Below are 23,191 nucleotides of genomic sequence, written 5' to 3' on the forward strand. Positions count from 1 at the left end.
TTAGGATAAAAGGAAGAGAGCCCAGCTCTCTCTCTCCCCTCCTTTCCTGCTCCCTCTACTGCCAAGTGAGGACACACAAGAAGAAGGTGACGATCTGCAAACCAGGAGGCAGGTCCTCACCAGACACTAGGTTGTCAGCACTTTGACCTTCGACTTCCCAGCCTCCAGAACTGAGGGAAATAAACGTTTGTTGTTTAAGCACCCAGTCTAGGATACTTTTGTTACAGTAGCCCAAACTGACCAAGACAGAAATTAGAAGTGGTCAGATTCTGGATACATTCTGAAACTCAAAACACAAGAGGACATACTGCCACATTTGATACAATATGTGAAAAAATAGAGTCGAGGATGATGCTAAGGTTTGTGGCCTGAGCAATTCTAACCTAGCTGCTATTCACTGAAACCAGGAAATTGACAGTGTGTAACAGACTGAAGACAAGTTGTTCTAGAAATGTTAAGTCAGAGGTGCCATCTTCTTGGTAGGAATCGTCAGGTGGGTGACTGGACACAGGGATGTGAAGCTCAGGTGAGGTCTGCACAAAGATCTGGGTCTGGCAGCAGGGCACACGGACAGTACTTAGAGCCAAGCAGCAGTATAAGATAACCAAGGGATTAACTGGGGTGAAGAACAGGCCCGGGATGGAACTCCGAGCACATAAACATTAAAGAGGCCAGGAGAAGAGGAAAGAGGGCCTAAGCAGGAATTAAGAAGGAAAATCGAGAGCCTGTGTCTTCCTTTCTCTCCTGGAGCATTCAGGAAGGTTTAAGATGTTAATGTGACAAATTAGCAGTTAGTTTAGGGATTGAATGTACAAGTCACACCAGATAAGACCAAGAAAGCACTTGTTTTCCTAATATTTCCACCTGGAAACAAAGTCATAGTCACTAAGTCTCAAGGAGTCCTCATCTAGAGAATCTCTTGAGCAAACCTAAGCGGAAGCCACTAAGAAAACTCCTCCTAAGAGTGAGAGTGCATTATTTCGGGAGGGTGTAGCTCAGCAGCAGAGTGCCATGCTCAGCATGCAGGAGGTCCTGGGTTCCACCCCCAGTGCCTCCATTAAAATAAACAAATTAAATAAAAACCTAATTAGCTTCCCTTCCCCAGCCCCTCCAAAAAAAAAAAGACTGATTAAAAAATAAATGAAATAAAAAATTTTAATTAAAAAAAAAAGAATTCATTGCTTTAAAAAGGGGGAGGGAAAACAGGAAAGAGGACACAACTGAATCCCATCAAAAAGCACTTTACAGACCTGAATTAACTAAACAAACCCCCCAAATTAGTCTCAGTTTTTCTATCTTGTCTGGGAAAGCAATGAAATACATTAGAGATGTTTTCCAAACAATAAAGTACCGCAGAGATGGAAGTTTGACAAGATGCTCGGTCAGTCTTTTCAGTGTCAATTTTCTCATGTCTTCACAGTGAGGAGGTTTCTTCCTCCTGCTCCCTGAGCGGATGTGAGTTACAACCGCGCCGTGCACCCCTAACAGGACGACGGCCACGCTGCTCTGTTGTCACGGCACTTAACTGACTTCAAGCTCCCACAGTGCTCATCACAAATTAGACACGACGAGGTTCTAAACCCTAAGTTCAAAATAACAGCATTTACACCAGGTACAGTTTTTCAGCAATTAACCAATAGGGAGTGAGGAGGAACTTCCTGAAAACTCTGCTGGCTGCTCCAAAATGCCTGGGGGAGAAATGGGAGTTGGAAAGTTTCTTGGTCCATCTTATTCTCCCTTAGTTCCATAACTTAATTCATCTAAGTATGTACTATTTTCACTACAGGATGGCTTAAAAGTGAAAAGTAAGAATTTACTAAATAACTAATAATCTGGAATTGTTTGAAAAAGAGCATCTATAAAATGGAAAACAATGCAGTAAATGTATATGTATATATACACATATACACATACCTACACACATATACTTACATTCACACATACACACACATATACACATATATGAACACACATATACACACATATATACATACATACACACACATACATGTGCACACACACACACACAAGATCCTCACAGCAGCAGTATCTGAAATAGCCAAAAACTGAACCCAACTGATCATCAGTATGAGGATGGATGAACTACAATACGTTACCAGAATGGAATATTATACAGTAATGAGAAACAACAAAGTACTGTTGCGCGCAGCAATGCAGGTGAGTCTCAGATGTAGTGTGAGGACCAAGGAGGCCAAACAGAGAACAATATACGGCTATACGGCTATACGGCTCAGTGCATATGTTCACCTAAAGTGACAGTCCCAAAATCAGCGTCAAGAAGAGGAAGGGTCTCAGAACGAAGCGACAGGAAAACCAAAGAGGAGCTCAACACGACAGCCTTGAATGATCCCTGCGTAGGGTACAGGATCTCCCCGTTGTCAACCCCTGCATTCACTGCAAAATCAGAATAAGGAGTCAGGAAAAAAGGATTAAATGAAAGGAAAATTCACAGAAACAAAAGCGAAGTAACTGGTGGAAGAATTAAAACCAAACATTTCAAGAACAGTCAGAGAAGACAGAATAAACATTTATGACAGATTACAATAAATAAAAGGAGAGAATTTAAAGATAAAAATAACATGTGAAACCAAAAATAGAACTCAGATAAAAGGCTAAATACATACAGGAGAGGTAAAAGATTTCAGAAGAGGCTCAAACGTGAGATGAAAACAGAACTGAGAGCCAGAGTCAGACAAGAGAAGTTTTTTAGAAGAAAATATGAAAGAAATTCGAAGACACAGATGAAGAAATAAACAAAAACATTCAAAAGGAATAAAAGACTGAGTCCTGAATGTTTCTGGGGTGGACACAGCATCCTCGGATGAGGGAGTCTCCTTCTGTGTGTATGGTCCCCATGAGCACAGGGCAAAGGGGCAGAAATAAACAACCGCACCCTCTCATTCCCCACCGAGCCCCTGGAAACTGTATCTCTGTAGGCAGCTTTGGTTCATGAAAACTGGTCCAAACCAGTCAACAGCTGGGGGTATCCAGTGGGTAGGAGCAGCAGGCCTGACTTCTGCAAACTTTCCAAAAAAAAAAAAAAAAAAAAAAAAAAAAACCCAGAAGTTCCATTAATGTAACATGAGTTTCTCTAAAACGTGCTTTCGAGAACTGAAGATTAGCAGAGATCCTTTTAGGGTGTCCTCAGGGCGAAATGATTTTTGTGACTGTCCTCTTCGCCACCAAGCACTCCCCAGTGGGGCTGTTTTTACTCAGGAAAGTTCCTCTGAAGCAGCAACAATTCTGTGAGATCTCCACCCTCGAGTGCACATCTTTCCAACATTCTGAGGGAAGGGCAGGTCACACACAGTGTACTTGGGAGAAGCACCCGTGCTGTCTCAGTTGTGAGCTACACTGGTTGCTTTTTTCCCCCAAGAACGTCTTTTTGACTCGAAAGAACAAGGGATGGAAAAGCAATAGTTATCCAGACTTGATTATTAGGTTGACTTTCTCAGAAATGAATCAAGGGGGCCTGGCACTTCAAAGAAAACAGTAACAGTGTTTGCTGCCAATGATAAAATCTGAGCTCTCCAGAGAAAATGGGGACGTTTGGAAAACTTGAACCCAGCATGGTAAGCCTTACATCTTTCCAATGCACAAATGCTTCTCTGATAAGCACAGTAGTGATGTTAGCACGGTCATTTAAAATTACCAGTAGGCAATTAAAAAATATCGTGATAGTGTTCTGAATAATTTTTAATGGAAAAAAAAGGATCAGAAAACAATGAAAGTTTACAGAGTCATACAAATTATTTTCTTTTATCCTGAGATTAGAATATGAAATACAAATAACAGTGACCTCTAAAATCCTCAGCCAGTTTGAGGGCAAAACAATTTCCTACTGAAGTATCAGGCGTTCTTTGTTTCCTAAATGTCTTGCAGCTCTGGCTGGGCCCTCACATCAGTCTCCAAGGATGCTCCTTCAGAAAGCCCTGCGAGTCCTCCCCGCCTCCCAAGGGGGGGCATAACTGATGACCAGCGACTCAGCAGTGGTGGACTCTGACGGTACCAGTAGGACAGCTTTATGTTTAACTCTCTGTCTGTAAAAATTCTGCCTTTTTGAATATACTGCCAACCAGTAAACATGCTGCCAACGGAAATCAGAATCTCTCTGGATGTATTCTAGCATTCTGTATTATTTGAAAGGTCTCCGGATGATTTTTTTGAAGCTGCCCTGGGGTTTCAGTGCTGCTAAGCATTCCCACAGGTAACATTCCCAGAACCACTGATGAAAAGGCAGCTCACTCAATGGTCAGCAGCGGCCAGCTCAGGAAACAACACGCCCTCTGGGCTCCGTCACTCACTAAACAAAGTGATCTTCAACATCTCTAAATACCAGTGTCTTCATCTGGAAGAGGCAGAAAAGACCTCCACAAAATGACATTCATGAAAGTCAAATAAAATGGTGAATGTCAAAGTCTTGCCCAGTGCCTGGCAAGGTCAGACAATGAAAACGTGTTGATGTGTTAGGAGAGATCAGACGAACAACAGAATCTCACAGACGGGAATGGATATAAATAGTGTTTTGGACTATATGGAGTCTGTATTGTCCTCAGGACTCAGGAGAAGACACCTAGTGGGCAGTTAGATACTGTCTAGCATTTCTGGGAAGCAGATGGCCTCCAGGCTATTCACTATCTCAGAAGCTATCCAATCCTCTCACATTCCCAGCTCAAGGTCACCATCTGAGTCAAAGTCAAAGGCCTATTAGCCATAGCTAAAATGGACATAACTAGCTTTGTGACAACAACCACTAATATTACAGAATTAAGTCCTCTTGCTTTGATTCCATGGTCATCAAGAAAATCTTCTATTCATAATTTGGCTTCTCATGTAAATTTCTTCTCAATGATCCTTATCCCAAGGTAGCTGTATTTCTCATTACAACTCAAGTTCAACCAAGAATCAAACCCTAAGTCATCTTGTTTATAATAAGTAATTTATCTCCCATGCATTTAAAATGATACTAGAGACACACTATCCTTGGGAGGATTAAAAAAAAAAAAAAAACACTAAAATCATTTCATGTAGGCTTAATTCCCTCCACGAACCCAACTGGAAAGGCTGCTGAATTAACACTCTAGTTTAGAAGTCTTTGTAACCTTGGTTACAATGGATTAATCCACTAGCCTCTATATTAAATGATAAGATATGGCTCCTAAACCCAGACTGCACTAAGATACAAGTTGGCTTACCACATCACATGTTCTACAGCCTAAATACGCTTCAGTGTCACACAGGAGACAGGCTCCATCCCCCCAAAATTGTTTTTGAAGAAGTGATTTATATCCTTCCAGTGAATTTGTATTGAAAACGCAATATTCTGCTTAACATAGCACCACTTCAAAAGTTTTAACTTAAAAGGTCAAATTTAAAATGGTATGATACATATTTAATGTATTCATTAGAAATAATAAACTCTATACTAAAATGCCATAAAAATATTTCTAAAATATACACCAACGGGATAGAATTTCATAGGTCCTATAGATTTTAGATCAGGAGACAAGACAAAGCAACTAAATTAAAATCCAATGAAACTCTTGAAAATTTATCCCATCAACAGAACCTTCTGCAGATTTATTCTCAGTGTCCTACTGAAATCTTATTCAACCTCTGGATTCCTTGCTGAAAAATAATGACACCCCTTTGCTGACTCGGCACTTACACATTTTTATAAAAGTATGAGTCACATTTATTCAAAGGGAAAATTTCAGGAATATTTAAATGGTTATTACAAAGCTTTTCTAATCCAACATGAGAGTGGGAAAAGAAAGTTTCCTCTCTCTTCATCCCCTGGATTAAACTGGCTCTGGAGAGTACAAGAAAGTCGATGCTGCAAACTCCCAGATGGTACACTCCACCACTGTCAATACCTACAAGAAATTTCTAGAAAACTGAGATTTTTTTCAATCCAGAGGGCAAGAGGGAAACTGGTAACAATGTTACCAAACAACGGTAACAAAGGAAGACACTGAGATTTAAAATGACCTGACTGGACCTCCACAAACAAGTGCTGCAGGTGAACCCAGATGGAGCAAAGCATGAGAAGGCGGTTTCAGGATGATGAGATGAGTTCCCTGTTACTGTCCACGGAGCGATGCAGTCATCGCCAATGTGATATTAAAAACAGAAGTTCCTCTAGAGCTATCTTCTACATTTTGGTGAGCAGCCTAGATGGGAAATGAAACAGAAAGATACTTACTATAGTAACCATACAGTACAGTGTCCTCGATCTGTCTGCTGACGTTAGCGTTGGCCCAGTCCTAGGATAAAAAAGAAACAGTAGAAATATTGATGAAACATCATTTGCTTAGCCATTAGAAGTAAGTTTTATTATGACTGAATATCACTGATAAATATACCATCTATTCTGACAGGTATGGTGTATGCCTTCAAGAAGGGAGAGATGGACACGTAAACACACAAACTTCAACAGGTAGACGCTAGGATAAGAAGACAGCGTCGTACTGGGGAAGCACAGAAGCAGGAGGCAGCTCTGAGCAGACTGAAGACCAGGGAAGGCTTTGCTGAACGACTGTCAACTCAGATCGGAAGGAAGAGAGGTTGTTCTCAGGGAAGGGGAGGGGAAAAATAGTCAGAAGGAGGGAAGGGAGTCAAGGAACACACACAGAGAGTTTGAAGAAACTGCACGAAGCTAAACAGAGATTCACTAGAGCTTTTGGAAAGGTAACAGAGCAGTGGTGAGTGGGGAGACAGGGCTTCGAGGGACCTGTGAGTCATGCTGAGTATTCTGGCCTTTGTCCTAAGGGCAGTGAAAATCAGTGATGCATTTTTATGCAGAGAGTGGCAAACACGATTTGTATTTGAGAAAGAAGATATACAGCGTAATATAAAATTTTTAAATACCTAAAAGAATAGCCAATTTAAACTCTTTTGCATTCCATCCATACATGTTCTTTAAACTAGCAATTAAAATTTAGTAATTTAACTTAAAAAATTAATTCTATTTAATCTTTTCCAATAAAAAAAATCTGTATATGAATGAATTAGAACTGAGGCAGGATAGCAAGCCTTTCTGTTGAATATCCTGATTTTATGCATATAAAAAATTAAACCTGGAGAGTCTATGTGACTGGTCATTGCTAGTAAGTAGCAAGGCAGAAATTAGCATCCAGGTCAAATTTTTCCTCTCAATACTTTAAGCAACTCAGGTCAGTATCAACATCCTACTACAAGGTCTCTTAGGGAAGAGTATCCACATTTAATTCTCCAAAAATAATCTAGGTTTTCTTTTTTTTTCCTTTTTCACCTATAAATGCCTGTAGCAATGAATATCTATGAATTTCCATTCACCTATGCCTAAAAGAACAAAAATGTGGAAGCCTGAATTCAGCACTACAAATGCAAACATTGACACACAATGCACAATAAAAACAGTATTTTTCTACTAGCAGTTAAGACTATAAAAACTTTAATATGCTAAATAAAAAAAAATCTGCATTGACTACATAAAGAAACTCATAGAATATAAAAGTTGTAAATAAATGAAAAGTCACATGTTCACACAGGAAAAGATCATAAATACCAAATTTCTCCAAATTAATTTATAAAAACTATACACTGCCAACCAAAATCCCATAGCTGGTAGTCTTTTGATGTGCTGATTCTAAAAGTCATCTGAAAAACATAGGTAAGAGCTAGAAAACTTTTTGAAAAAGACCAATAATGAAGAATTTAGCCACTTACTAAACTTGATTAATGAAGCATGAAAATCTATGATTATGGTGACCTTTCACCTTACCTAAACGGCAGAATTCAGAACATTAACAAGACCCAGTGGTGGCAAATACGGAGGAAAAGCCACCTACACACCGTAGTGGTAAGAAAGCTGGTCTATGACACAGACATTCTTTGTTGGAATCGCTCCTAAAAAGATTCAGACAATCAGGACAGGTGTCAGTAGACATGCGTTTTAAGACAAGCAGTCCCGCAGTGGATGAACTCCTGCTGGGACGCCTGGCAGCAAGCAGGGACAGAGGCCTCCCCTTCCCACCCTGGAGGACCAGCTGGACTCAATGTCAATCACTTGCGGGACCCAGGGGCCCAGGGGCTGCAGGTGTTCGGCGACTGGAGGGTCCCAGCACCCCACAAACAGCTTAGATCCAGCTCCCACTACTTGGCACCCAAGCCCGGGGTGTTCGTCTCCTGTAAGGGCCACTCTTCTGCTCACCCTATGAGAAGAGAGAACAAAAGGAGGTCGGGTACCTCTGCTGACTCACGTGTATTTGGGGAAAGCTCACCGCCTTGTGGAAGGTCAAGTGTACAAGGACGTGCGTACTTGGAGACCCTCATCCCCAAAAACTCCAGCCTGCACCAAGCAATGTTTACTGATGTTTCACCAAAAAGCCTTTTCCCCAATGCTATTCAGGGTAATTTTGTTTAAAATACTAAAAAAACAATAAACAACAACAACAAACAGAGACAATCTGCCTGCCTGAGGAAAAATTGTAAAATGCATTCTCGTACACTTGTAACATGGAATACCACAGAGACATTAACAATGATGAAGATGAAATCTCTATAAACTGGCCTACATGAATATCCACGAAGCACTTTCGAGTTGGGGAGGAATCAGAACAAGCTGCAACAAAGAGTTTTTGACACCCAGTCTCATTGTCTAAAAAATGTAATGCAAGAAACACCTGTCCATGTACTACAGGAGCCTGGAAAGAGTGGTAAACAACGTTCCCACGTGAGTGCAAAAGCACGGGGTCGGTAGAGGGGGAGAATTCTTGCCGATGACTGGAAATTTTTTCATCAATGATTCAAGGATCCAGATGAATCTACACTCAATCAAAGCTTCACTTTCCAAAAGCTGTGTTTCTTTAGTGCCTATACTTGTGCAACAAACCAGAAATTTTAAAAGTTTGAAACGGAGATTTTTTTGAAACTGAGGATAATCACACCTACCCTCACACAAACTCCATACCAATTTCCAAGTCAACCCCATGAGGTATTAATGTAGCCGTTGAGAATCACAAGTTAAACTTGAAAATTGAAGACGAACCCCAACCTCAGAAAAAGATTACATGTAGGAAGTCTGAAGGTAAATTTAAAGCCAAAGGTTCACTGAAATTTAGTGTCTTTTACTCTCCAAGGTTCTTTCGTTTAACCAAATCTTATGGCAATTAGAGAGTATTACTGTTACTATTTTAGAGCAAAAATATGTGTAAAATATACAACATCACTCCAGTACTCTGTAATATCTGGCTTTTATGTACTGCCCTGCCTCCAAGGTATCTGATCTACCATCAAAAGAACTTAGTTTTTGAAACCTTCCTTCTTCTACATTCTGAGAAATGCTATGCCCTTGATACATTTTATAAATCATTGCCTCCCAAAGTAGAGACCAAAAGGAACTTCAGAAGACCCAAAGGAACATGAGACAATCAAGAACTAATATTACATAGAGAATATGGAAGAACATAAATTCCACAAAACAAAAATGTACTGGGCAATGTAAAATTCTCTTCCCATTCTTCAAGATGACTCTTTGAAACACACAGTCCAATCCAAAACTACACTTTATTCTCTTGAATTTTACCAGATAACCTCACTTTAGACCAGTGGTTCTTACTCAGGTTTTGTCCCCCATGGGACACCTGGCAATGTCTTGGAGACACTGAGGGGGAATGGAGGGGGGTTAGGATGCTACTGGCTTCTGGTGGGTAGAGGCAAGGATCTGCTACACACCTACAGTACACAGGACAGCCCCTCACAGCAAAGAACTACCCAGCACAAAACATCCATGATTGAGACAACACTGACTTAGAGGTCTGTAAAGAAGACAAGAGCTCCTCGGTTTCCTCCCAGATCTGAAACCTGCCTCTATCTGTATTCCAGTGCGACCCCTTCCTCGGACCCAATGCCCGTGCTCTTCACAGCTGACCCTCTCCTTTGAGATCCAGACTCAAGGACACTGCCCCTGGATGCACCCCCACAACATCTTTCCCACTCCACTGAATCCTAAAGTATGTGAACTTGAGTTTCCATGAAAACAACATACCACCACTATAAATAAGAACAGCTCCCTGGACCCCCTACTACTTTTCTAGGGAACAGAACTTCCCAGGAGGTCACATGCATCCCCATCACCACTGGCCCGCCTTATGTCTGCCTCTCACTCACTCCAACTGCCTGCCCCTCCGCTCTGCGGGAATCACTCTGCATGTTCTTGGTCCCCCCAAAACCTCTCTCACTCTACCTCTCAGCATCACTCAGAAAAGCTACCTACCATTCGCTCTTCCGGAAATATGTTCTTCTCCTGAGAAGCCTCCCCTTCTCCACACCTCTCTGGCTGCCCTCTGCCCTGGGCGGCTTCGACGTAAGGTAGCCTCTCACCCCTGGCCCAGCGCCAACCCCTCTCTCGCCACTCAGCTCCCCCAGACACTAGTCAGTCCACAGCTCTAAACACGGCCCACGTGATGATGACGTCCAGATACTTCTCCCCGTCCCCGAGGCTTCCCCGAAGCTTCAGCCGCCAGGTGAATACATGTGGTAGGCACTCTGAAGGGAACTGGTCCAAAACATGGCTCTTTTCCCTACACTCCCCCACCTGCCCGTGTACACGCATGGGCCTTACTGCTCCTCCAGGCCTCCCCACTTCTCTGAGGAGGAAGTGGACCTAGGCACCCCTTCGGTTTTCTTCTTCCCTCACCCCCACATTTACTCCATCAGCAAATCTAGGCAGCTCTACCTACAAAGTACACACTGACTTTTTTTTAACTTACTTTTTTATTGAAGTGTAGTCAATTCGCAACGTTAGTTTCTGGTGTACAGCAAAGCGGTTCAGTTATACATAGACATACATATTTTTTTTCCAGATTCTTTTTCATTCTATGTTATTACAACACACTTAATGTAGTTCCGTGTGCCATACAGAAGGACCTTGCTGTTAATCTACTTTATATACAGCAGTGTGTACCTGTTAATCACCAACTCCTAACCCTCCCTGCTGCTTCCCCTCCGGTAACCACCATTTATTTTTTATGTCTGTGGGTCCATTTCTGGTTCAAAATACACACTGATTTTCACCACTTTTCTTCACTAATACCACTCTCATCCAGATCAACTTCATTTCTTACCTTCATTAACTTTCCACTGCAGTCAGGAGAAAATCTAAAGTCATTTACAGGATCTGAAAGTCCTAAACCATCTGGTCCCCACCTTCCTCTCAATCGCAGCTTTACCAAAGCACAACCCACAACACTACTCTTCAGCCAAGCAGGCCAAACCCACTTCTGCCTGGGGGCCTCTGTATCTGCTGCCCCTTCTCCCCAAAGGCCGTCCCCCACCCCACCGGCTCTGCCAGTGACTCCGGTCTCATCTCGAGTATCCTTAGCAGCCTGGTGCCCCTCCGCAATCTGGCCTTCCAGTTCTCCTGCCTGGGCAACCACAACTCAAATGCCTCTCACATCAGCCTGCTGGACGTCCTCACGGAACTGAGCACTAGGACGCTGGCTTGTTTTATGTGCTGCTTTACTGTCGGCCTGGTCTTAACAGAACGGGAGCTCCCAGAGAGCAGCAGCCTCCTTTGTTTTCATCGTCAGTCTCTAGCATTTGTCAGATACATATTACAGACTTATTAAATATCAAGTAAATGAACATATTTAACGTGTGATAAAGAATACAAAGTCCTAAGATACAGTTACCACCATCTGCGAGTACGAATGAGGCAGCAGTACCAAGTTCAACCCAGACGTCTCATCATAACTGGCCAGAAAGTGATTAATCACTGGGGGAGGGAAGTAAGATATGAACACTTCAGCCACCGAAACATTAAATGTTTTGATGCCATAGCTTAACTACTAATTCTCACTTTACATACTGTATAACATAAAGGACATTTGTTCACGTGAGTGTCAGTTTCTGATTTTTTTTGATTGGTACACTTTGTGTGTATCACTGCAAAGTTATTTGCTAACTATACAAGACACTGTAATAGAACACGTCTAGCTATCCTTTAGGATTTTTTTTTAATCAAAAAGTTAATTATTTCACACAAAAAAACTAGAAACAAAAAAATTTCCTAGCTAAAATTATTCATAGTCTTGGAAAAAAAAGTCGATGGAAACAGCTCAGACGTTATAATAATACACCTTTGGCCAAAAGAAGGCAGAGACAGCTAGGAAGGTAAATAAGACAAAACAGAGAAAAGTACTGTTGATTGCCTGCCTGAAACCCTCTGTTCCTAGGCCAAATTTTAGCAGTCGTTTATATCTGGTGTTTCCAAATAATTACACCTTATACACAGAACTGTGATCAATTTAGAGTCTTCAATATTTGAGGTGGAAATAGAGAAAGTTAGACAATACATACATTCATTTAGAAATAAGAAACGCACATTATAAAATTTAAGATACAACATAATTCATCTTGGAAAACAATGTCAACTTGTACATTTATCCTGACTAATAAGGATGGAATAGACTGAAGACACCATGGTATACTTTCACCCTAAGATGTCTAAATTCAGGGGGAGGGTGTAGTTCAGTGGTAGAGTGCACGCTTAGCATGCATGAAGTCGTGGGTTCAAGCCCCAGTACCTCTGTTAAATAAAAAAAAAAATAGTAACAATAAATAAATAAACCTAATTCTCTCCCCCCGCAAAAAAAAAAAAAGATGTCTAAATTTACAGCTGTAGCATGAAGTCTAGAAAATTAATTCTTCACTACTGGCTCCTGTCTTTCACTAAGCACTCAAGAGAATTCATTAATAACTTACTGGAGAAAATCCTCTCTACAGTTTACTGAGAAAGAGTTCTTTGAGAGTCTTCTCAGTTCTACTTTGAGAGTTAGCACAGGCCAGCTTCAAATGACAACTCTTGTGAATGTCACTGACCCCTCCCCCCATCCCACCACCTCCCAAAAAAAGACCAAAAGAGAAATAAAGAATGTTTTAAAATATCACAAAGGTATTAAGGTACTAGAGGAAAAACTGGTACATTACCTAAGCTCTGAGTTGGCTAAAAAAAACAGAACTAAATACAGCCAAATAATTGAAAAGTAGGGGGGAAAAGGACATACAATTGCTGAATAAATAATCCCTCAATAATGCAAGATAAAAGTATTTAAAAAGTGGGAGGAAAGAACATTAACATGGAATTGCTCCCTTCTAAGTACTGGTGCCACATTTAGATTTAACAAACAGAAAATAAGCACGTTGACTACAGTTAAACACTTTCTTCCCTTATGGGGCATTTAGTAAGTACCCTAAGTTTTTAGGAGTAATACTCTTGCTTCTGTAGGTGGGTGAATTCCTAACAAGTCCTGTTTAAACAAACATAATCCAATCTCACAGATTTAAATAAATTAACTAATAAAAGAAAAACCTAGCGCCCAGAAAGTGACGACTCAACTGTGCACGGTCTCAGAGCAACTACATCATCTGAGGTTCAGGACTTCATGAACATACTTACTTCAGAAACTCCACGATGAAGACCATAATCCTGCAAAATCTAAACAAATCAAATATTCCAACTTTAACTTTAAAACAGAAAATCTCCTTATTCAGACCATCATGACCAAGGGATACCACTCCTTCCACAGCATCAGATACAGATACAGGCACAGATGCACTGCAAGTGAGCAAAGAACCCTGGACTGGACTCCAGAGCCTCGGATCCCAGCGCCAGCACTCACAGCCCTCCCACCTGAGAGGGGGGACGTCGCCTCTCCGAACCTTGGTTTCCTGCCCATAAAAACATGGGTAACACCTCCTACCTCATAGGGTTGTTTGGGACATCCATGACAGTTAAGATACGGAAGCCATGTAGGACAGGGCCTGACACATGGTAAAGACTCCCCAGATGTCAGCTACCATCTCTGCAGCATTTGGACATACTATGTGCTCAATGAATCCTCGCTACCAGGGAACTATATTCAATTTCTTGTAATGAGCTATAACGGAAAAGAATCTGAAAAAAAATACATATGTGTGTATATGTATAGCTGAATCACTCTGCTGTACATCTGAAACTAACACTGTAAATCGACTACACTTCAATAAAAAATTAGAATTAAAAAAAAAATTTAATACTTGCTAAACAAACGACCGGCCTACAGAAAATAACTGGAGTTTTCACAGCAAGCAGGATACATGTAAACCTAACTACAAAAACATTTTCCAATTATTTCAACCCAGTTGGCCCAATTCAGGAACTTATTTTGGAATCATGCATTACTGAGATAACTGAAATGAGATTTCAAATATTTAAGTACCTACTGTGTGTTAGACAAATAATCAAGACATAGTTCGTGCCTCAGAGAAGCTTACACTGATAAGAAGTAATCTGCATAACTGTAAAAAGTAATCTGCATAACTGAAAAGGAACTGGGAAATCTTCCAGTCCAACACCATTTATTCTACGAATGAGGAATTTAAAGTCCAGAAAAGTGCACGGCTTGGCCAAAGACACAGGCTCTAGATAGCAGAGTCAAGGCTGGAACTTAGGTCTCATAATTCCCAGCCTACTGGTCTCCTCACCACCTCACAGTGACTCCAAGTGCTCGATCTGAGACAGAGATGAAGACCCCAACTTAATATGAACAAAAGCACTTCTGAATTATTTATTTACTGTATCAATGTAAATCAAGTCAAAGAAACTTCAAGGGAGCTATAAGAGGCCCCACAAATTAAACCTGTTACAATGACTTGGTCTATTTCCAGATTAACAAAGGCATTCTTCACACTTGCATGGTGGCTGCATTGACAGTTGTCATGTCAGTGAACAGTCTGTTCCATGTTAGTTGTCAGAGTCTCAACCCCTAGGTTCACTTCCATTCTCAATCATTCCCAGAGATCACAAGAAAACACTGCTCAACTTAAACACTTAATGGTCAAGAATATGAAAGGAAAAAATTCACGTAGTACGATCATAGTTACCTTAAATGTACCATTTTGATTTTTCATGTAGGAAACCAGAAATATATCCACGGGCAGAAGAGCTGATGTGATCAGTGCAATTGCCAGGGAGAAAATCGCTGTGATGGTGGAGACAACTTCACTTTCCCGCTGGCTCTGATATTTACGGACGTATATCCAGCAGAATGCCAAGATAGCCTGAAAAAGAACCAAGAGAAATGTTCTGTGACTGCCCAACGTACTCTCTCAGACTGATTTCAGCATGTGTCTGAAAGTCTCCAGCAGGAAACTTCATGTCAAGGAAAGATGCTTTCAGATGTGTAAGAAAAGCCACTACCCCTCATGAACTGATTCAAGATTCTTAATTCTCAAAGCCTATTTCATGGATGCAGTACAACCTCACTTAGGGACAAAGACACAGTAAAAAACACGCAAAAGTGACAGATAACAGTTATGTTTGTCCTCACTGAACACAGCGCAGTCATTAACAGTCTCATACAACATTACAGTTATAACTAGCTTTGAATACTTTTTCCCTACAGATCTCCCCAACCTGAAGAAGCTGCAGCTAGACATTGTTCTATCCTACTCTTACTACGTAAGCAGCGCAGAATATAAGTTGAATTGAAATTAACTTCTGTCCCATTATGACAGCTCAAGAGTACCATCCAGCTATGGATCAACTGCCAGGGATCACCATGCAATCCACACATTATACTGTAATTCAAACTGTAAAGGACATTACACAAGGAAAAGGGAACAGTGAAAATGGTTCGTGTGCACTGCAAGGAGGTTTCCAGTGAAAAAAGTACACTCAGAGGTACTGAGGTTATCACTCAATCAACCAGGCACTCTTAACAGTCCCAAGCCCTCTGCAGTAACTAATGCAACCTCCGGCAACCCTCTAACTAAGGGCACATCAGAACCCCCTGGAGGGCTGCTCCCAGAGTTTCAGACTCAATAGGTCTGGAGCAGGTCCAGAAAATCTGCACGTCTTACAAGTTCCCAGGTGACGCTGATGCCAGTCCCAGGACGACACTTTGAGAACTTCTGCTCCACTCAACAGTAGGGGGTCATAGAGAGAAACTACATCAGTGATCCGCAACCTTGGCTGTGTCAGAATCACCTGCGTCGTTTTTAAATACCTTTATGCCCACCCCCGAAATCAATGCAATCAGGGACTGAGGATCCACGAGGCGTCAGCGCTTTAAATGCCTGCGGATCCCATCTGAGCCCAACCTGAGAACCACTGGTTGAAGTAAGCGGTAGAAAAGCTCTGGGACAAAAGCACTGTTTTGTCCTTTCACGCTTTTCAACAGACTCAACTTCTAGTGTCAGTGGAAAGGGTCGGGGGTCCCCAAAGAGAACCAGGCATGGCTCTCTTGACATCAGAGAAGCCATTTTTAGCCCGAGCTTTTCTGCAATTTAAGCCAGGCCACAGCGCTGTCCATGAACAGGTCTCAGTAATTAAAGATCTTAAGGGAATTGAGAAGCAAAGGACTGTTTTATCAGGCAAGAGAAGTAACAACAGCAAAGACAATAAATCAGCTGTAAACTCCCAGTTCTGTTTCAATGGTAAAGATTAGCCTGAAGCACTTTCTTGAGCTGTTTTACAGAATTTAAACCCCCCTCAGTGCCCAGCCAGGAGATCAGCTGGAACTAAGGGATGATGATGTTGACCTTTTCTGACCCTCGTGACCTCACTCAACTACAGCCTGGACTCTGTTGACCTTTTCCCCCATTCTATGCTGAATTCTGCTCCACTCAAGCCCCTTCATGAATATGCATGGCCCTTAGTTTAACCCCCCTCCCCCTCCCGTCTGGCTGTTGAGGAGACACTGCTCTGGGAAACATTCCCAGTGTTTGCCTTGCCAGCTCCCTTCTTCTGCTCTTTGGCTTGGTTGTGACCTTTGGCTCCACACCCACCAAGAGGTGAACCTAGTTTTTCATGTAACAATACATCCCTTCTGGGTATCTTAGTTCAGGAGCCAGACTGAATAATATCACCTATCTGGTTTCTATTTCCTAACTGTCCTACCCCAATCAGGACAGAGCAGTTCCACCACAACAAAAAAACCCCTCTGCCCCTCCACAGTCAACGCCTCTCCACTCTCCAGTCCTTGACAACCACTGTCTGTCATCCGTCCCCATAGCTTCTGCTTTGTCTAGAATGTCATAATGTACTTATAGTATGATGTTTTGGGTCTGCCTTCTTTCACTTAGCATAATACACCTGAAACCCATCCAAGTGGCTGCACGTCACTCCTTCACATCACTAACATTTCAGTTGTTGTCAGAACAGCAGGAAAAAGTAAAGTGAAAAAGGAACGTGCACTTTGGATGGATGCTGGAGGAAAAGAGAAAGAAAATGAGAAGAGAAGAGAGAAGAAAAGAAGAAAGGAAAGAGAAAAGAAAGGGGGGAAGGGAAGGAAGCAAGAAAGAAAAGAAAAGGAAGGAAAGGAGGGAGGGAGGGAAGCAAGCAGGCAGGCAGGCAGGCAGGAAGGATGGACAGACCAACCTAGGTTCAAATGTGGGCTTAACTACTTACAAATTTCTTTTTTCTTTTGGAAAATTATTTTTCTAAATGTTATTTACAGTAACACTTACTGAGTTTGATTTTAAATGAATTCACAAATATTTAAAACATTCCTCAAATTACTTTGAGGTCATCAGAAGATGAGCCTTTTCTATCTACCTAACGCAAAGTGTTCAATAAATTTTTTGTTGGCCTTCAAGACAATCTGCACTGTTACAAAGTGATGGGTATTCCGGAGGAAGGAGTGTGCCAATAACAGGCAGAGAAGCAGGGAAAGGGCACTCCAGGCAAAATAATTAAGTCAGAGGTGGTCAAACTTTCTGGTCTCAGGATCCCCTTACAGTTTTAAAACAGAGCCCCAAAGAGCTTTTTGTTTCTGTGAGTTAAATCCATCAGTAGTCACTATATTATAAAATAAATCAAATGTCCCCACCTATAAAAAAAGAATAAGAACACTTCTTTCACAGCAGGCTGTAAGAATTAAATGGCACGGAAAGAGCTTAGCACGGTGCCTGCCCATAGGAATTGCTTAAGAAGTAGCAGCAATTATTATTAAGAGCCAAATGAAGTAACATCTTAGAGGATTTCATAAAAGAAACTAGTATGTGATTTTGTTAAGGAAAAGGTTTAGAGCAGTCGGCAGCTCCTCCCAAGAGATTCTGATTCAGCTGGTCTGGGCACTGGGGTTTTTAATTCTCCCGAGGTGGCTTTAATGAGCAGGCAAGGTGGAGAACCACTGGGGCAGAGGTAGGAGTGAGAATAGATGAATGTTTGCTAAATGACCGGGCACACATAGCGCCTGGGATCTTGCTAAACTGCAGATTCCAGTTCAGTAGGGCTGGGGTCTTAGATTTTGTACTTCTAACAAGTTCCCAGATTTCCCCCTCACTCTGAGTAACAAGAGTAAACCTGCTTTATAGACATGGAGACTCAATCTTGTATCGTAATGAGAAATGCAATGTGAAAGATGGTGTTAGCCAAATTACTGAGGGTCAGATTTGACAGAGTAAACATAGTTAGATTACAGGCCTGGAGGAACCAAATCTAACCAGTCCTCATGGGGCAGAAGAAACCGAAGTCCATTCTGTTGGCCCAAGATTACAGAAGTCACCAGCCTTAGTGTTCTGATTCTTTAGCAGGGGACTGGCAGTGGTTCTCAAAGTCTTAAGTCCCCAGACCCCCGGCAGTCTCCCCCACCCTTTCTGGGGATTTGCAAATTGAAAACTATTCTCATAATAGTACTAAGATGTCATTTGCCTTTTCCACTACGTTGGTATTTGCACTCATGGTGCATAAGCCAAGCTGGGTAAAACTGCTGGAGAATTAAGTAGGAATCAAGACAAGGGCACGAAACTCTGCCAGGATTGAGTCATTTTATTCTTCACCATCACACACTCATTGGGGGGGGGCTATTTAACTAAAGACTGTACCTGATGAAGTAGTAAAAGTTAACTGCATTAACCTTCAATCTTCGAGTTTTCTAATACCCCACGAGGGAAGATATGAGGGAGCCAGTGCCCAGCTACAGAGCATGGTGTGACGGCTGTCTCCAGGAAAAACACCTCCACACTTACGACTTGAGAGCCAAACCAGGCACTCTTCGAGAAACATCATTTTTACTTGAAAGCACAAGAGACCGACTCTGGTTATTCAGACTTGGACAGTTGGCAGATTTTTGTCTGAAGGAACAAAGGGACCCTGTCACTTCAAGGAAAACAACTGACAGCATTTGTTGCCAATGACAATAATTCAAGCTTTCAAAGGAAAATCGGAATTTTAGAAAACTTGTATCCAGGACAGTGAGCTTGACAATTGCTTGGTACTTGTTTCTGGGACATTTCTTCTGACAAGATCAGATGGTGATACTGATGAATGTGTTATTTTGATATTATGTAATAGAATGTATCAATCTTTGGCAGATCTGCTTAACTCAGTGAAGCTGGATTTTCTAAATGACCAAATGCACCATGGTATAAAACCAAGCCTGGGGAACCAATCATTCAAAGTGCAACACACACTAAGGGATTTTAATGAAACAGAACAAAAAATTCATTGATAGGGTTTCAGATTCCATATTCCAACTAAGTTGGTTACTGAGTTTTGATGTAGTATTATAGAACCACAATTATCCAAAAAATACTGTGCTTCCAACTACATATCACTAAAAACTTCATATACTTCAACTGAAATAACATCTCAAAAGACTAAATGCAGAAGCAGACATGAGAATTCAGCTCTTTTCTAATAATCCAGGAATTAAAGAAATTTGCAGAAAATTAAACAACAGCCTTCCTAATTTCTTTCTACTCCAGTATCTAATTTCAAACCCTTAATTTCCTTCTCATTTTATTTTGTTCCTGTGGTCATATCACTACCTTAAATGCCTTCCTTTCTTCATGTATCCAACATTAGCCTTAATTCCACTTTCTTCCAATATTGTTCTCTATTCTCTGGAGTCCTATTTAATTCATAAAATCACACTTTGGTTTTCAGCACTTAAAATACCAGTCTGAAGAATTTTTGTTTTCCCACCTATCTGCAGGCCCTCTGAAAAGCCACATTTTCTTTGTTTGCATTTACTTACACCGTGTCCTACAATTTACAGAGCAACTGTTGTACCTTAAATGTTTAATAATTGAAAACTGCCAAGATATTCCCCCTCAACTTTGATACTGGTTACATGCTCATTTTCCTCTCAACTGTCGGTGATGAAGAAATTTACCTTTCCTTCTAAAGTTCTTCTGGCTAGTCTAAGAATTAAATTGACATGAGATAGATCAACAGGAGAAAAACAAATGAAAGTTTAATAATAAGGTAAATATCACACAGAGACCCAAGAAAACTGAATACCTAGCAAAAATGGCTAGGCTATTGACAGAGGAGGATGCTGGGGTCAGTGGTTTGGGCCTTCAACAGGGAGGCAGGCAATTCAGATGCAGATATAAAAACAAGTTTGGTTAACAAATGTCTGCTCGGCCTGGCAGGGACAAGGGGACACAGAGCAGACTCAGATCTCTAGGCCCCGTGGAGTGCCCCCCACCACACCTAGTCCACATTCTTTGCAGATATCTCTGGTGATAGCTCTATTTCATGAACAGGCCCCTTATCTAAATTCTTTAGGCAGCTAGGACAGAGGTAAGAAAAAGAGGACCCAGGAAATCTTTCTTTTTAACAACTATCAGCCTAAATTCATCAAGCCAACGAGACATATTTTGGGATGCCAACTTCTGCTCCCCTACAAAGTCAACTGAATATGACAGTCTGGAAAAGGCAGTGACCTCTCCAAATACAGGACTGGATGGGCTTTGGAGACCACAACCAACCTTTACAATGTCAATTTTCTCCAAGTGAAATGTAGCATGTTCCAGTGGAAAGGCAGTATTATTTTCTGGGAGAGTGGTCTAGGTAACAAGGGAAGCCTTTTCTAACGTCTTCACATTTTGGGGGACGGGGAAGGGGAAGCTTAAGAGTTTTTGCTGCAACATTTACTAGAGAAGCAGAATACACAGGTTGCTGTCACTGTAGTGCAATCTATAAAGCATACACATCTTGATTTCAGGAAGTAAAGGTTTTTTGTTGATTTTGTTTGTTTTCATAATGCAAAGTGGCAAAATACTTTGAGACTCCGAAGCAACAACAGGATGGGATGAAGACAATGAGGGAAGAAATCAGGGAAGGGTAGAAAAGAAATAAAATGAACTCTCAAATAAAATAAACCCAAGGCTTTTAATACGGGTTAGTGAAGTAAAAACTAGGTCTATTAAGGTCCACGTTCTGCCCCCTGGATAAACAGGACTCAGATGGCTGGGACAGAAGGCACCTGAGGTCAAACAGGTGGAGCTATAAATACCCTGGCACTGGCGGTGAAGAGGACTACAGTTAGGCCCTGCACAGGTGTCTACACCTGTCAACAAGAATGGAAAGGAACGTGAGACCTGGAAGTCAGAACGGACAACTCACGTCATCAAGGCAGACTCGCACAATGGGCAGAGAAGGTTAGCGACTCAACCACCCCAAGGGCAGCGAGCCAGGAAAAAACAGAGGAGCAGAGAGGCCCCCTTCCAGGTGGACAAGGCAGCGGCCGCTGAACTTGCACAGACAGGTGCTGCCGTCTTCCCGAGGGTCCTTCTCACCCCGAGGGGCCCCAGAGCCCAAGCCGACGGTTCCCAGGAAGGACACCTGCACCACCAGGACCACCGCAGGAGGCCGGAAGTGCCCCCTCCCTGCCCCCCGCGGCCCCGCCCCCGCCGCCCAGCCCCCCGCAGCCCCGCTCTCAGGGGCGGGGCGGGGCCAGGAGGGTCTCCGGCCGGAGCGGCCCCTCCCTCCCCCTTCCAGCCCAAACCCCGGGAACACTCCAAGCGCCTCCCCTACCAGGAGCAGGAGGCCGAAGATGCACCAGCCGATCACAAGCTCGGCCGACGCCGCGCCTGCCGCCGCCGCCGCTGCCGCCGCCGCCGCCATCTTCACTTCCGGCCGGGACGGCCCCGAGCCCAAGGGTGGGGAGGAGGGAGGGGAGAGGGGAGAGAGCAGGGCCGCGGCGCCCGCGCACCCTAAAGGTTAAAGGGGCGGAGGGGGCGGAGCGGTGGTTGCCTAGGGGACCCGGCCCGCGCGCGCCCCCTAGCGACCAGTGGGAGGGGCGGAGCGCGCCTGGGACGCCGGACGCTGTGACGTATCCCCGTCTCCGGGGGGCGGGGCCGAGCGCGGGGGCGGGGCCGAGCGCGGGGGCGGGGCCGAGCGCGGGGGCGGGGTCTCTAATGAGGACTAGTTGATTAGGTCCAGGCGGATGGGGTGGAAAAGGCAGGGATCCCCGCGCGGATGGAGCGGCTGTGTCTAGAGGGCACGAAAACCTTCGCGGCTCCCACTGCCGCCGTCAAGTAAGAGTGTCCTTAGTGTCCGAGAAGAATGAGCGCCCTGAGTAGCAGAAGGCCTCCTCAGGTTGCAGGAGTGGCTGACTCCGAAGTAAAAGTTTCCCGGCTGCTCCGATGACTTTCTGATATGCTGGCATCAGGGTCCAGCCTGGCTGGACGCTGCCTTATCATGTGATGTTATGGTCTTTCTGTTTAGATCCGTACACGCTTGTAAATTTCCATGATGACAAATACCCTAGAGATATTTGAGTTTGGGAACATGCTCATAATGAAATCGCAGCTTCGGGTAATATTCCTAAGTGAACAAAACAGATCCTGCCGTAGCCACCTAGTGAACCACAGGGCAGTAGTTCTCGGATGGGCTGGCGCTGGTCCACTGGAGCGTGGGTACCTGTTTAACCACCGAACTGAACAAACACACTTGTACTCAAAACACAGCTTTATGAATGAATCCCACGTCTCTACAATGTATTATGTGGTGATAAGTTATCCTCTGCCTAGGACCTATTTCAGGCTAGAATCCCGCAGTAGGGAGGGAGCAGAGTGGCCGCCCTCCCAGGATGAAATGAGGAGGGAAGAGAAAATACGCGAGAAGACAGTTTTAACGTGAGCTGTACCATCAAAGGTGGCTTCATGTTCTCTGAACTTGATTGTCTGAACGTGACTCTTTCTCCTGTGAGCCATTCACTTCTCCGAGACCTCTCTCCTATAGTCTCCCTAAAGTAAATAGGGACGTCTCTATTCCAGGTGGCCACTTAGAATTCATTCCCCAGCTGCAGGGCATACTAAGGTACACAAACTTTTGCCTCTTCCTGCTAAGTTCTCCTGTCTTCTGCTGGAGGCCCCCTGGCTTGGAGGAGAGCTTTAAGACAACACCAGG

At 42.9% G+C, this 23,191-nt stretch overlaps 1 protein-coding gene across 1 annotated transcript in view; it reads right to left on the bottom strand.

The window, feature by feature from the left end:
* LMBRD1 (LMBR1 domain containing 1) overlaps positions 1-22,025 on the bottom strand; it is a 99,299-nt gene extending 77,274 nt beyond the window's left edge. The window contains exons 1-3 of the mRNA XM_031455941.2: positions 21,815-22,025; positions 14,929-15,105; positions 6,227-6,287 (exon numbers count right to left, since the gene is read on the bottom strand). Of these exons, the coding sequence (XP_031311801.2) occupies positions 6,227-6,287; positions 14,929-15,105; positions 21,815-21,904 (328 nt within the window). The 5' untranslated portion in view covers positions 21,905-22,025. The remainder of the gene's footprint in view (positions 1-6,226; positions 6,288-14,928; positions 15,106-21,814) is intronic.
* Between the last annotated feature and the right edge of the window lie 1,166 nt (positions 22,026-23,191).

The sequence above is a fragment of the Camelus dromedarius genome, chromosome 6, assembly GCF_036321535.1.
Source record: "Camelus dromedarius isolate mCamDro1 chromosome 6, mCamDro1.pat, whole genome shotgun sequence".
NCBI classification, from domain to species: Eukaryota; Metazoa; Chordata; class Mammalia; order Artiodactyla; family Camelidae; genus Camelus; species Camelus dromedarius.